The sequence below is a fragment of the Chelonia mydas genome, chromosome 20, assembly GCF_015237465.2.
Source record: "Chelonia mydas isolate rCheMyd1 chromosome 20, rCheMyd1.pri.v2, whole genome shotgun sequence".
In the NCBI taxonomy this organism is placed as follows: Eukaryota; Metazoa; Chordata; order Testudines; family Cheloniidae; genus Chelonia; species Chelonia mydas.
Window position 1 is genome coordinate 6,458,479 of NC_051260.2, and position 15,688 is coordinate 6,474,166.

At 51.4% G+C, this 15,688-nt stretch overlaps 1 protein-coding gene across 2 annotated transcripts in view; it reads left to right on the forward strand.

Annotated features, from left to right (window-relative positions):
* Positions 1-266: 266 nt before the first annotated feature.
* Positions 267-15,688, forward strand: part of MCOLN1 (mucolipin TRP cation channel 1) — a 35,108-nt gene continuing 19,686 nt past the window's right edge. The window contains exons 1-7 of one of the 2 annotated variants that reach the window (XM_037883815.2): positions 267-432; positions 2,917-3,134; positions 9,275-9,442; positions 9,743-9,902; positions 10,726-10,837; positions 14,629-14,725; positions 15,543-15,642. In XM_037883815.2, the coding sequence (XP_037739743.1) occupies positions 405-432; positions 2,917-3,134; positions 9,275-9,442; positions 9,743-9,902; positions 10,726-10,837; positions 14,629-14,725; positions 15,543-15,642 (883 nt within the window). In that variant the 5' untranslated portion in view covers positions 267-404. The remainder of the gene's footprint in view (positions 433-2,916; positions 3,135-9,274; positions 9,443-9,742; positions 9,903-10,725; positions 10,838-14,628; positions 14,726-15,542; positions 15,643-15,688) is intronic. The other variant, XM_043532971.1, reaches the window with a different exon arrangement.

Below are 15,688 nucleotides of genomic sequence, written 5' to 3' on the forward strand. Positions count from 1 at the left end.
ATCAAAGAATATCAGGGTTGGAAGGGACCTCAGGAGACCATCTAGTCCAACCCCCTGCTCAAAGCAGGACCAATCCCTAATTTTTGCCCCAGATCCCTAAATGGCCCCCTTCAGGATTGAACTCACAACCCTGGGTTTCGCAGGCCAATGCTCAAACCACCGAGCTATCCTGCGCCTTGGGGAGAGGGGTGGATGTGCCCGAGGAGCCGGGGTCAGAGGCCGCCCAGGCGCGCGAGGCCGTGCGGGAGCCGGAGCTCTGCCAGAGCACGTGGGGCGGGACGGGTCACGTGAGGGGGAGGCGGGGCGGGGCCCTGCACGTGATGGGGGCGGGCCGCGCGCGCCGCGTCAACCCCGGCCGGACAGCTGACCGCGCGCGCTAGCGCCGGGCTCGCGCCGTCCGCGCCATGTCGGCTCCCTGCCGCCCGCTCGCAGGTGAGTCCGCCCGGGGTTCGATTCCCCCGCTCGCCTCTCTGGGCCGCTCCGCTCCCCGGCGGGCGAGAGCGAGCCCGCGGCTGCAGAGCCCGCCCCGTTCCTTGGCTCAGCCGGCCGGGCACCCGCGGCGGCCCGTGCGGCCCCGAAGGGACGGGAGAGGCCGGCCGCAGCCCGGCTTTGCTGCGCGCTCCCCGGGGGGCGGGCGCCGCCGCCCAGCTCGGCTTCTCACCCTGCGTGGAGCCCCTCCGCGCCGCTGGGGGAGGCGAGGCACTTTGCGGGGCCGCCCGGGGGAGAACGGACCGGGCTGGGCTCCCCGGGCGCTGCGGGCTCGTCCCGTCCCCTGCCCCCGGCGGGAGGTCGGCGGCGCTGGCCGGCTCAGGGGCCCGCTCCCCTCTCGCGGGGCAGGCTGGACTGGCGTAGGCCCGCTCTCCCGGTGGGGAATTTCTCCGCTTCCATCCTGGCCGGAGAGAGGTTTCAGAGGCGCAGCCGTGTCAGGCTGTGTCTGCAGAAAGGACAGGGGGACTCGGGGCACCGGAGAGACGAACCCGCTCCTTTGAGCATCGGCTGCCGCTGGCTTGGCCTAACGTGGCGATCCTAGTTCGGACAGCGGCCTAGAGGACTTGTCCCCACCGCTCTTCTGTCTTGCTGCAGGGGGGCCCTGGGAGCTCCCTCTCCCCGTTTCCATGTCAGGTTTATTGTCCGTGGTTCGGAGGACCTGGTGGGCCTCTGCCTTCAGTATTGTTTTACCCAGGGATCTGTAACCGTTCTCCTTAACCTTCCCAGGCGCCTGGGTGTTTTATGTTTTGGTCCAGTTAGTGCCTTTTAGCTCTAACACTCTTCCTCAAAGTCCTGGTGGCCAGGGTGTATCTGTGGCCAGGGTGTGTGTCTCACCTGCTCCCTCATTCTCCTGGTTGCTGGGGGGAGGGCTTCAACTACTCTACCCCTTCCCCACCCTTAAGGCTTTTGTGTTCTTTTTTTTTTTTCTGGTGGTGGAGAAGGACCCTTTAGATTTCTGGCACCACAAGCGCTGGAGCAAGTGCACTTTTTCTCAAGCCGCAGGTCTCATAACTTCCTCTGCTCCCCGAGGGTTCTGACTTGTGGAACTGGTCCTCTTCAACCTCTTGTTACTCTTGTTGTGATTGCTAGGGGAAGCTCTGAGCTGTGGTGGTGCTGGAGCTGCCTGCCAACATGGCTTCAGTATGGAAAAGTTTCTTCACAACCCTAAGTATTCGACTTTTTTTTTTTTTTTGAAACCGAAGGCTTACAGTCTGTAGAAATGGATGACTTGAGTCTGTCTCCATTCCTATACCCCACACCTCTCTTCATGCCTCTGAGAGAGCTTCCTGCTTGCCACGAGCGAGTCAAGGCCTGGCAGGAGAATTTCACTGGAAACTCAGGACTCAGTCTCCATGGCTGGAGGGAGTCTGGGCTCTTATCCTAGTGTACGTGCTGGGGTGACACTGCAGTTATGCCCGTTTCCCCTGCCAGGACTGATACAGAAAGCTCCTCTGACAAGGGACCATATCACAGAACAAAACACACATGCACTTGGACCTTTGGGGTAACAATGGCTTGATCCTACAGGGTCTCTTACTCCTTGGTTCTAGAGCTGTACTGACTTGGAATGAATTGATGGAGCTCCTCTTCTTGATGTCTCATGAAATGCTGTGTGGCCTGGTCGAACTATAATGAAGATGTTACCTTGCTTAACCATGAGATCTTCCTGCTATAACACTAATCCCTCCCATCCTTGTTTGTTACACTCCTGTCTAAAGCTAGGCTATAGGCTCCTTAGGGCAGGGCCCTGTGTTGTTCGGTGCTCTACAGAGCTACAAACAACTGTCTGGGTGGTGTTTAAATTATCTTGTGTTGCTTCTTCTGAGTCCTATGAAGACATGAAATCATCTGGCCAAACCCTAGGGAGTTGGTATCTAGGTCACTGCTGAGGTGAGTGCCAGGCAGTAAATAAACCACCTTCCTGATGAGAAATCCTTATGGCCTGTTGATCATCATGTCTGACTCATCTGAGGAGCTAAAGTGGCTGGATCCATGAGGCTCCTGTCAGAGGACACACCAGATGGATCAAGGGGGAAGAAGTGATTTTGTTGGATGTACAGATGGTGAAGGGTTCAGTCGTAAGGATTATTGAGCCTGGGGGTTTAGGCTGCTTGAGAAACACCTGTTTCCTCGAAGGCCAGGGAAGGGTGGGTGAGTGTCTTGCCCTCCCCCTCCAATCACCCACTATTCAGATCTTTCTTTAGTGGAGTTAAGTTAGGCTGATGTGACAAACCATTTTGCTGGAGCTTGAGAGAGCGGGGAGGGAGGCAGGTGAAGAGAGCAAGCTGGCTATGCCTGGCCAAGATCTGAAATCCCTTCTAGGGTTTGGTGCAGGTGAGTGGCTCTGGAGCATCTCTTACATAAGTGAGGTGAGGACCATGGTGACTTATATTTGTATTCCTGTCTCTTCCACTCTCCCCCTCCCAGAGACACAGAGGCTGCTGACCCCTGTGAATAGCTATGGGTCTCAGGACGGGGGGGCCGGGCCAGGCGTGGGCTCCGCCTCCCTTCTGCCTGAGGAGGAAGACTTGCGCAGGCGCCTCAAGTACTTCTTCATGAGCCCGTGTGACAAGTTCCGCGCCAAGGGCCGCAAACCCTTCAAGCTGGTGCTGCAGATCATCAAGATCATCATTGTCACCATCCAGGTGTGTGCGGGGGGCTGGCTGGGGGGCATGGAGATGAAAAGCACTGTACTCTGGGCTGTGGCAACCTGGAGCCCATGTCTTTCTGGTTCCATTGTTCAGGGTAACTCTTGTCTCCTGTGATATATCGGACAGCCTGGGGTACTGCTTGCTCTTGGGTAGTAATGCTAGGTTGGGGTACTCAGGCAGGCTCTGTATGCAGGCTGAGCCCGCTGAAAGGAAAGTCGGTACTTTGAAACCGCATGGTCTATAGTCAGCCTCATGATGGGAACATGAGGAAGTGGCCTGGCTATCTGACTGCTTTCCTTGCTGAAAACTGGCTTGGAACACTAGCCAATGAGCAGCATGTTCAGCAGAGCGGGATCTACCCTGTAAGTGTGTGCTCCGCACAGCCCCTTGATTAGTGCATTGAATGCACAGAGCTCCATCAGTGCAGCATGAAGGCTGCCTCCTTGTGCTCGGTCTTGCAAAAATGGAAGGGCCCCAGCTGGCTCAGTTCAGGTTTTGTAAAAACACAAAATCAGTAGAAATATCTCCTCCTAAAACTGTTGTCCTCCTGTGGCGCTTGCAACTTAGCCATGTCATTGCAGCACTGTGCTAGCACGTGAGAGGCTGGAAACACAAATTAAAATGACAGGTTTCAGAGTAACAGCCGTGTTAGTCTGTATTTGTAAAAAGAAAAGGAGTACTTGTGGCACCTTAGAGACTAACCAGTTTATTTGAGCATGAGCTTTCGTGAGCTACAGCTCACTTCATCGGATGCATAGCTATGATATTTCCACGATATGCTATGCATCCGATGAAGTGAGCTGTAGCTCACGAAAGCTCATGCTCAAATAAACTGGTTAGTCTCTAAGGTGCCACAAGTACTCCTTTTCTTTTTACAAATTAAAATGAGCCCTGTTGAGAACTCTTGCTCTTCTGCAAAATGTTTTTGATAAACTGATGAGCTGGTCTCCATTTTGCAAGTGGAGAGCAATGCAAAAGGGAGAACTATCACACTTCTGCTGAAAAGTAAGTTGGATTTAGTCAATTTGAATAATTAAGCAAAGATGGTTGTAATAATACGGGGAAGGTAACTTTTTTTGTAATTATTTTAAACCTGAGTTTCCCCTAAGACAGGTATTCCCAAACTTTTGTTATTGCATGCCCCCTTCCAGATCTATCAGCTGCCCGTCTCCTCATTGATACTTCTTCTCAACACTACCTCTTTTTAGCCATCTGTCCATATTTCACTTATAATGTGACTTATACAACCAAAAAAAAACCCCTGACTAAGTTCTGAGCTCAGTTAGATTGGATAGTTGCTGGGCAACTGAACCCACGCTGTACAGTGATTGGAGGTGAGGGCTCTGTATGTCAGCGTCTCTGTGTATCTGTGTTTTCATTGGAACATCGTGAAGTAAATTAACGAATTTTATATAACAATTTCCCTCAGTTTTAAAGCTTTGTCTGAGTAGCCTATTATGAAAATGCAATAAATGAAATCCACTGTTACACACTTTCTCCTGCATTGCCCCCGAGATGTCTAGTGTACCTCCAAAGGTACGCATACCACAGTTTGGGACCTTCTGCTTTAAGACTGTCAGCGAGATTAATGTGGACACACTGCACATCTAATGCTCTGACCAGCATTTGCAAATGAGATGGGCTAGATCCTACCTTCCCATTGACTCTGAGTTCTGGGTGCTCTAGATATGTAACAAAAAGGGCAACAAAAATGATTAGGGGTATGGAACAGCTTCCATATGAGGAGAGATTAATAAGACTTGGACTTTTCAGCTTGGAAAAGAGATGATGAAGAGGGGATACGGTAAACGTCTATAAAATCATGTCTGGTGTGGAGAAAGTAAATAAGGAAGTGTTATTTACTCCCTCTCATAACAGAAGAACTAGGGGTCACCAAATTAAATTAATAGGCAGCAAGTTTACTTCCTTTTTTTGGTTTTATTTCTTCACACAACAATTCTTTGCCAGAAGATGTTGTGAAGGCCAAGACTATAACAGGGTTCAAAAAAGAACTAGATAAATTCATGGAGGATAGGTCCATCAATGGCTATTAGCCAGGATGAGCAGGGATGGTGTCCCTAGTTCTTTGCCAGAAGCTGGGAATGGGCGATTTGGGATGGATCACTTGATGATTACCTGTTCTGTTCATTCCCTCTGAAGCACCTGGCACTGGCCACTGTTGGAAGACAAGATACTGGGCTAGAGGGACCTTTGGTCTGACCCAGTATGGCCATTCTTATGTAAGACTGGGACATGTGCAGTGTGACATGATTAACGCTGCTATTGGAACCTCAGTGTGTGCATTTCCTGCCTTGTGTTTGAAGCTTCCATGTTGTGTTGATGGGGGATTTAACTCTTCCCCTTTCTGCCTTAAGTGGCTATTAGGAGCTGGCGTTAAAGGGGGCTGAAGCTCCATGTAGTTGCACAATACAGTTGTGCAATTCAATAGGCTTGAAACTACACCAGGCTCTCGATAAACAGGGACTTGGCTGCCCCCTGTGTAACTCCTCTGGATGCAGGGGGTGATGTGATTAAAAACCTCCCTGAACTGTTCTGTTCTGCACTCATCTAAATGTTGGAATTGCTTCTAAAGCAGCTGTTCAAATCCCTTCCCAAGCTTGCCCATCAGTAGCCCTCGCTGAGGGTGAGCTATGTGAATTATTCATTATGATGATCTCGTCTGACACCTAGGCCAGAGAATCTTCACCCAGTGAGTTCTGCATCTAGCTTGTTCAGTGGGAGCATGTCTCTGTATCAATCAGTGTGTGAATGTCAAGGGGCAAAGCCAAAGCACGTAAGAGCAGGGAGAAGAACAGTTGGTGGAAGGTGAATAATATTCACATAGCCGCTAGCCAAACAACTTGTGAAAACCCTCATGTCTGGGAAGGCCTCCCTCTGCAAGCAGCTCATCTCCTAGATGTGAAATACTGGAGTCTAGATCTCTGAGCTGTGACTAAAACTTCCTTCCTTAAATCCACTGACAGAGGGAGCTTTAAACACCTCAGTTGCTACAGTATCTTCTTCTGCGGCCTCCCAGGATCTCCCCTTCCCTCCAGCATATCCAAATGTAGTGGCAAAGGTCATCTTCCTCTCCTGTCTCCTCCTGCTTCCAGTCCTCACTGGTCTTGTTTGGTTCAAGGTTATTTACTTCCACCCTGCCTAGGTGTCTCCTTGCATCTCTGTTTCCCACCTAGGCTCCCTCTGCCATCTCCCTTTGTCATCTCTCCTCCTTTCAGCAGCTAACAGGCAGTCTGAATAAACTTTGCGTGGGAAGCTTTCCTTGGACAGTGGCACCAGGGAGGGTGTGAAAGGAGGGTTGGGACTCCAGATTTGGGTAAGGGATGCAGCTCCTCTTTAACTACCTGTGTAGGTGGGAGTGACTGTTCTTGGAGGTGCAAGAGGGAGCACAAACTGTTCTAGGCTTGGTCTGGACTTAAAACTTGTACCAGCATAGCTACATCTGACAGGTGTGGGAAAAACCACCTCCCCCAGCCACAGACCAATGCTCACAAAACCCCCAGTGTAGACGTAGCAATGCTTACAGAAGAAGGCTTCTCTTACATAGCTAATATTCGACGAGTTGGCGTTCCTGTACCAGTAGAAAGACTCCCGTGGATGTTTATGCTAAGGGGCTATGCTGGCATAGCTATGATAGCATGGGCTCTGTAGTGTACACACAGCCCTAGTTTCTCACTCTGGCATTCTGTAAAAAGCAAACTTTGTGTTCTCTGAAGCCATCAGATCTGGTGGACTTCCTCCCCCACATCTGCTGAGTACAGAAACCCATTTGTCACTTGGGCAAAACTGCACTTTTAACTTTAAAAATATCACTAGCTGGTAAGATTTCATTGATTGCGGTAATGAATAAAGACAGTTCGTAAAGACATACTTAAAAGAAAGCAATAGCTGGAGTAAAATCCTTGTCAAGAGGAAGGCCTTACCTCACTGAGTAGCTGTCTGATTTAGGGTAGGGCATTTGGCCCGTCAAAAAGTAATTGGTCAGTTGACCTGTCAGGCATTGGTCAAATATTCTAAAACTCTAACGTATTGTAAAACTTTTTTTTTTGGTTAGTAAGACTTTATGGTCTCCAGTAGACTCAGTTCTAGATACTTATGCCTAATTACAAAAAAAAACAAGTTACTTGAGATATTTTAACTCAGAAAAATGCAAATTATAATGAAGTTTTAAAACCTGATTGCATCATGGTACCATTCTTTCATAAGGGTAGGGTGGGCTGCCACCTGTTCTTGCTGGAATATTTAACAGTATTTGACTGTGGTCAGACATGTTGCCAAGCCTAGTCTGATTCTAATCTAATATCCAAAGTATTACTAGATTATAAAGGAAATGCATTTCAGTGCAGAGAGACTGAGAGACACAGTAGTATATCAGGATCTGTTGTGGAAAACTGCAAGGCACAGGATGTCATAAGACCATCCTGTGAGCAGTCTGCAAATTCCCCATTCTGTCCTTTGTTCACATTAGTGAGCTGTGATCCAAGAAGAGTTTGACCAAAAGACCAAACGTCTTCCCCTGTACAGTCAGTCTGAGCTCTGCAGAAGAAAGTTCCAGGGCTATTATACCAACAGATTTAAGCACCAATATCTTTCCCGTGCATCTCTCTGAAGTTCCTTACTGGCAATCCTCTCTATGCTTGATGAGGTTGGTGAGAACCGGAGAAGACTATGGAGAGATTCAGAGACCTAACCAGCCTGGATGAATAGGCAGCATGGTGGCATAACATTTCATGTTCATAAATGCAGAGCCTGTTGAATGAAAAAGTCTGAACTGCTTCACCTGGTAGGTGTAAATTAGCTCTCCCCAGGAAAGGGACTTGAGTGTCATTGTAGACCGTGTAGTGGAGAGTTCTGTTCAAAGTGCAGCTGCAGTCAGAAAAGCAAATAATGTGCAGATGCATAAAGAGTAGGATAGTGAATAGTCGGCGAATATTCTAATGCCTTTATCTAGTCAGTGGTGCAGCCTCATCTGGACTCTGTATGGTGCTGAGAACCTCATAACGGATAGGTTACTGAAGAACTAGAGGGGGTTCAGAGAAAGGTACTGAGAATGATTGATGGCCTGGAAAGTTCTCCTATGAAGAGAGACTGAAAAGACTGGGCTTGTTACCTAAAATAATGACTGAGTGAAAAGATATATCCTCTTTTCAGCTTTGAATTTCCCACCTGTCAATTTGCGATCAGATTGTGAAGCTCTGTGCCACAGTTCTGCCTTGAGTTGTTGAAGCCAAGAACTCAGCAAGATTTGAAAAGGGATTGGACATTTATACAGCTAACAATAATATCCAGAGTTGTAATTGATAACAAGTGTTGCGAAAGGGATATTGAACCTCCTGCTTCAGGTCTTTAGACAATCTGCAGCTACCAGTGACGTGTGTGAGCCCTAGGTGGAGACCGATATCCCTCACCTGCTACTGCGGGATTCTCACCCGCTCCTCTGCAGCATCTGGTGCTTGGCAAGATGCATCCTGGTTCTGATCCAGTCTGGCTGTCCTGTGTTCCAGTCTGAGTAGCTCTAGTTAGACAAGGGGAAATGTGACATCTTTGACGTTTAATAATGATATATGTCCTTATTTCTCCTTACTCCCGCTTTCCCAGTAATTGATGGAAGGTAGCTATGTTGAAGCAAAAGGCATAGTGTGGAGGGGAGTATGGCTTTCTCCTCAAAGATGACTCCAACTTAGTTCCTAAAACTATCAATAACAAGGAAGTTTATTGCAGAGTAAGGGGCCATCACCATGCTCAGAGACCCCAGTAGCCTAATGTAACACCACTTACTACGGCTGTCGCAAACCATATGTCCTCTGTGGAATTGTACTGTTCAGTGGAAGCTCGTAGAGTGCTCTGCTGCTGCCAGTGATGATTGTCAGTCCTTGCTCGTCTCCTCCAGCTCGTAATGTTCGAGCAAGGAGGTAGTTCTAGTGATTCAAGAAACCAGCTTCTGGGTTGGGTTGACTGAGATGAGATTGTAGCACTCAAAAGGCTGATGCAGCTATGTAACAGAGGCTGTGCGAGTGAGTGAAACTTGTGGTTCTACAGAATGCCACGCTCCATTGGTAAGCTGTTGCCAGGGGCAGCGTTCTCAGGTGGTTTCATTCTCTTCTCCCCTTCTGCAGCTCATCCTCTTTGGGCTCAGCAATCAGATGGTGGTGACGTTCAAGGAGGAGAACACCATTGCTTTCAAACACCTGTTCCTGAAGGACTATGTGGACGGGTCGGAGGACACATATGCTGTCTATACGCAGAGAGACCTCTACGATCACATGTTCTATGCCGTGGAGAAGGTGAGAGGAGGAGCACGCTGGGGTCCTGGGAGACCTAAGCGGGCTGGGCAGGGAGCCATCAGCAGACCCCTGTGTGGATACAAAATTTGTATCCACATCCAATCCGCAAACATGGTATGCGGATATCTGTGGATACAAAGTGGCTATCCACATATTTGCAGGGCATTAGCCTTTGTGATGAGCAGAGTGAGGGAGGAGTTGTGTGGGGCTGGGACAGAGGGCTCTCCATGGCTCATAGCAGAGCATTGCTGACATGGGGGCTTTGGGGCAGGATGGTAAAGTCTCCTCCTCCTTCCCCAGTACTTGGCCATTCCTAACGAGACAATCGGGCGCTACGCCTACGTGCGTGGGGAGTGCAGCAGGAACCAGTCAGCCCTCATGCTGTGCCAGCAGTACTATCGCAAAGGGCAGATCGACCCTGCCAATGACACTTTCAACATCGACCCCAAGATCATCACAGGCAAGTGAGCCCCAGGCTGCTCTGTGCTTCTGGGTCCCTGGAGTGTTGTCAGGCTCCCTGATGGATCTCTCTGCTGGGCCCCATGGGCTGGTGCTTACTACTGCCCAGTCAGCTGTGTGCTCACCCTGGCCTCGTGAGTATCAGGTGGTGCCCAAGCTGCATGACAGCTGAAGAGGTGGCAACAGGCATTGACTGGCTGGCAGAGTTGAGGGTTTAGTTGGGTAAGGTGGCAATGCCCTGCAAAGTGTGGGCTTGCTGTCTGTGCCCCTGTCTCTACCTAGGCTCTTGTCCTGTGCCTCTCCGTGGGGTCTTCTCACACCTTAGTGGGGAAAAAAGGAGCTTATAGCCCCAGCGGTGCCTGGGAAGGGGAGTGCACCCAAGGCCTTGCTCACACTAAACTCAAGGTGGGGTGGGTGAGCACTCCTTTGGCATGTGAGCTCCCTGGAGCCTTGCTGCGGCCTCGGGGCCGGGGAAGGGGATTGCTGGGAATGTCTGTTGCACCCAGCCTGCGATGGCTGCCCATGGCATAGTGGGACAGATGCCATGCTAAAGTGCTCTGTAAACATGCGAGGGGTGGGTTGGCTTAGACTAGCTCCTGCCTCTTGTTTGAAAAGCAGGCTTAGGTCCTTGTTCTCTGCTCCTCTCTTGCTCCATCCTGGCGGCAGGGCTGGTCTCTGATGTGGCAAATGGTGCCATTGTGTGTGGGGGGGAGAGGAGAGGTGGGAGCTTTCCTTGATGCTGGAAGGTGGGGGAGGAGACAATAGGCCCTGTGTGGGTGCTGGCTGGGCTGCTTCTCTGAGGACAGTCTCCCCTTCCTCTGCAGACTGCCTAGGTGTGGACCCCATGGAGAGGATGCCCTGGCCCCTGCAGCCTGTGGAGACACTCTCCCTGCAGCCCCACCCCAGCTACCGGAACTTCACGCTCAAGTTTCACAAGTAAGTGTCTTATCTCTCCAGGCATGTCGTGAGTGACGTGGGGTCTCTTCTGTTACCAAGGGCAGGGCACAGCTAACTGCTGAAAACAGGAGATGCAGTCAAAGCTAGGGTTGCTGGCAGTATTACCTGAGGGAGCCCGGTTCTCTGTCTCTGGCTCAGTCCCCTGTGGGCTATAATCCTTTGGTCTGATTTGGATTGCTGGGTTTATGGTGCGGATGCTGGTGTCCTGTGATACATGGGAGGTCAGAGTAGGTGATCTGGTGGTCCCTGCTGTCCTCTAACTCTGTGGAGCTGTCCACACCAGCCAGAGGCAAAAGCTGGGCAGGAGCAACCCCGGGGAGGGGAATGGGGGGCCCTGGGAAGGTGTCTCTAGGAGCAGTTTGGCTGGGACAGTGGGGTTAAAGAATATTGGCTCTTGCACTTTCTGTGGGGTCTAGGCTGGGATTCCCAGTGTGGCTGGGAGGGAGTCCCTGTGTATTGCCCCGAACCAAAAGGGCGAATAAGTTGCTGAGCGCGGGAAGGGGGCTAGACTTGTTGCTGGGAAACTATTAGGGAGCCGAAGGGGGTGAAACTGAGGCAGTGGCTGGGTCTGATGCTGGTGAAGGGGAGACCCTGTTAGTTCCCTGGCAGCATTACCCGGGGGCAGCACATGCAGCATCATGTGTGGCTTCAGCTCTTCGAAGTTTCCTGCTCTGATGATTCCAAATTTAGGGCCTTTGTAGTGGAAACAGCCTTATTCATGAAAAGTGTTGCTGGACAGAGATGAATCACCCTCCTCAGCCAGAGGGGGAGAGTCGCTTGCCTGAGCTCAGTTCCTCAAGTACATACAGGTCTGATTTGCTTCTGTGGGCCCTGCTAAGCGGGCACCATCTCCCACCACAGCGTCACTCAGTTCCCATCGCAGAACTGTGCAGGGTGCTGCACAGACGCCTAGTGAGGCACAGCCCCTGCCCCCAAAAGCCTTATCTGAGTAGACACGACAGACACAGGGTAAGAGGGGAACAGGCATGGGGAGGGAAGTGACTCTGCCAAGGTCACCAGGCAGGCCAGTGGCAGAGTCCCAGGCTGGTGCTCTATCCACTAGACCCCACTGCATGCAGAATTATTACTAAGGGTTTGTCTACACTAACGGGGGGGGGGGGGGGTTGATGCGCAGCGATCGATGCATCGGCAGTCGATTTAGCAGGTCTAGTGAAGACCTGCTAAATCGGCTGCCGATCGCTGTCCACTCCTGTGCTCCACCTGAAAAAGAAGCGCCAGGGGAGTTGACGGGAGAGCGTCTCCAGTCGACATCGTGTAGTGCGGACCCCGCGGGGAGTAGATCTAAGCACGGCAACTTCAGCTACAGTATTCACGTTACTTAAATCAATCTCCCCCTGTAGTGTAGACGAGGCCTGATGAGTGTAAGAGGCAGAAGCCCCCCCAGTTGAGGGGTGAAACCATAGGGTGCAGCAGGGACAGTCTTCATATTTCTCAGTGGGGCAACCTGGGCCTGTGAGGGACTGAAAGTGGCTAAAATCTGTGGCCAGGTAAGGGCATGGGTGGGAAGGGAGAAGCAGGTGGGCTGGCTGTCAGGGTCGAGTTGGTGGGTGTGAGCGGGGGAGACAGGTGAGTGGGCTGGTTGTTGGCACTGGGTGCTGATGGGGAGACAGATGTGCTGGCCCACTGGCTGACGGTAAGTTGGTGGGAGAGGAGACTGGTGTAGGGGCTGGCAGAGCCAAGTTGGTATGTGTGTTGGGGGAACGACAGGTGTGGGGGCTGGCTGGCAGGGCTGAGTTTGGGGGACACTGGTGGGCAGGCTGACAGCAGAGCAGAAGCCTTAGTTGAGCAGAACAGTACAGTATCCTGAAAAGCTCCTGATCTTGTTCAGTGGCTCCTAGGGACTCCTGCATGTGAGGCAGGGTGCTCCGCTGGGCTCTGAAATGCTGAACCAGCTATTCTCATTGTTCCCGTGCCCTGGGTCCCTCTTTCCCCTTCTCCTTCTTACGTGGGCTCTGGGGCCTGCTTCAGCCTGTGCTAGCACAGTGGCATTGTTGCTGCATTGTCTGCAAGAACTTCTGCTTCCCCTGTGGTTACTCAACATGCTGCTAAATCTGGGACTCAGCAATTGAGAGAGCACAGCTGCTAAGGTCTGGCCGAGCTCTGGAGGACGGTGTGATAGGGCCCTAGGAGCTCTGTGGTGTTGAGGATGTGTGCGGTGACCACTGTGTAACGTGAATGAGCGCAGGGTTGGGGAAGATACCACTAGCTTGAGCTGAAAGACATACATCCTAGTTCTAGCAGGACAAGTCTGAAGGCGATGGCTCCCTGTTGAATTGAACTGTGGGATGGGGGGGAAATGCTTCTGTCATAAATGTAAAGGGAAGGGTAAACCCCTTTAAAATCCCTTCTGGCCAGAGGAAAAATCCTCTCACCTGTAAAGGGTTAAGAAGCTAAAGGTAACCTCGCTGGCACCTGACCAAAATGACCAATGAGGAGACAAGATACTTCCAAAAGCTGGGAGGAGGGAGAGAAACAAAGGGTCTGTGTCTGTCTGTATGCTGCTTTTGCCAGGGACAGAACAGGAATGGAGTCTTAGAACTTTTAGTAAGTAATCTAGCTAGGTATGTGTTAGATTATGATTTCTTTAAATGGCTGAGAAAAGAACTGTGCTGAATAGAATGACTATCCCTGTCTGTGTCTTTTTTGTAACTTAAGGTTTTGCCTAGAGGGATTCTCTATGTTTTGAATCTAATTACCCTGTAAGGTATCTACCATCCTGATTTTAAAGAGGTGATTCCTTTACTTCTATTAAAAGTCGTCTTGTAAGACAACTGAATGCTTTTTCATTGTTCTAAGATCCAAGGGTTTGGGTCTGTGGTCACCTATGCAAATTGGTGAGGATTTTTACCAAACCTTCCCCAGGAAGTGGGGTGCAAGGGTTGGGAGGATTTTGGGGGGGAAAGACGTGTCCAGACTACGTTTCCCAGTAAACCCAGTTAAAGTTTGGTGGTGGCAGTGGAAATCCAGGGGCAAAGGATAAAATTAATTTGTACCTTGGGGAAGTTTTAACCTAAGCTGGTAAAAGTAAGCTTAGGAGGTTTTCATGCAGGTCCCCACTTCTGTACCCTAGAGTTCAGAGTGGGGGAGGAACCTTGACAGCTTCCCATGCACTAACAAGCAGGAGGCGGTGTTGGTGGGGGGAGGCGGCTCAGAAAGTGCCCACCAGTTATGTTCATGGCATTATTGTTAAGGATACAGCCGCTCTGCAGCGGGGAGGTGTGACACATGCACTACTCAAGCTAACACAATAAAAACAGCAGTGTGGCCTGGGTGGCAGCTCAGGCTAGTTGTTTGAGCCGTACCTAGGCTCTTGGTTGTGGTTGTACTAGGATGACTAGCCTACGCCACGGTGGCCAGACTGCCTTTTTCGGCACTAGCTCGAGCAGAACTAGTGCATGTACATCTACCTGAGCTGGAAATTACACCTCCCAGCTGCAGTGTAAAGACATTACCTTGGTTTCCCTTTAGGCTGTGTTATCAAGTGGTTGGGATGGAGCAGTGAGTCAGAATTCTGGGTTCTGCTCCTGGCTCTGCCACTGCTCCCATGATTTCAGCTAAGGTGCTATTTCCCCATCTGTAAAATGGGCCAACACCTGCTTCTTAAGGGGGGATGGCCTGTGTAGCTTTGGGCCGAAAGGGGCAGTATGGTGCTGAGTGTCTAGCTGTGAAGAGCAGCTCCCTCGTGGAGTGATGGAATGGAATGTACCACTCAGAAGACGTCCTGTTAGTCTGATCACTGTCTCCTGCAGGCTCATTAACGTCACCATCCAGTTTAAACTGAAGGCCATCAACATCCAGACGATCATTAACAATGAGATCCCGGACTGCTACACCTTCACCATCACTGTGAGTAACCCTGGCCCAGCTCTGAGCTGCACCTGCCTGCGCCAGAGAAATACATAGGCAGCACTCCCCCAGGGCTGCAGCTGCCTGAGGGAAGCATGGGAGTTTGGGATGAGTTGGAGATGGACAAGCCGTTAGCCTGTACTACCTTCTTCCTGGGAGACCCCCCCACAGCCTGGTCGCTCTCGCTGTCAGGGAGCGCTCGCTCTTGAGCAAAGGAGCGGTCAGGCTGAATTCCTCCGAGCGATGTGCCCCCAGGCCAGCGAGCGAGGGCAGGTAGCTCTTTGGGCTGAGTCCCTGGGGTGGTGAGCAGCCATGACATAGGAGGACGGAGCCAGGGAGGAGGCCAAGGTTTCTGGCTGTGGTGCAGTTCTAGTGGGGGTCTCAGCTGGAAAGACACTGTGAAATTGCCCTTGCTCCACAGTGCCACCTGCTGACTCAAGCGATGAAGAAGTCTGCTGCTGCTCATTCCTCTTGGCCCTGCAGAACCAGCTCAGGAGCTGGATTCCAACTGGCTCATGTGTCTGAGCCAAGAACTCTTCCCAGAGAGCCAGGAGGAGCCCAGCTGGGCTCCCTGAGCCTGCGGGGCTGCCAGGTGCACCCTCTGCGTGGCCGCTCGCTGAGCAGGTTCTCCGTCAGAGGGTCAGTGTGAGACCCAGCTGTGCTCTGGCACATGCTGCCCAGCAGAGCAGGACTACAATAAGGGAGTGAGAGTCCTGCGACGGGAGCAGGGCTGGTGAGGACTATCCAGCCAGAGAGGTTCCTGGCCATCCCATTCCCGCCTCGCTGTGCAGTAGCAGTCTTCCTCTTCCTTCACCAGATCACGTTTGACAACAAGGCTCACAGTGGCCGGGTGAAGATCAGCCTGGACAACAAAGCTGACATCAAAGAGTGCAAGGACCCCAGCGTGTATGGCCGAGGTAGGGGGTGGGAAGGGCAGACAGAATGGGGGGCAGTCTTCCTCCC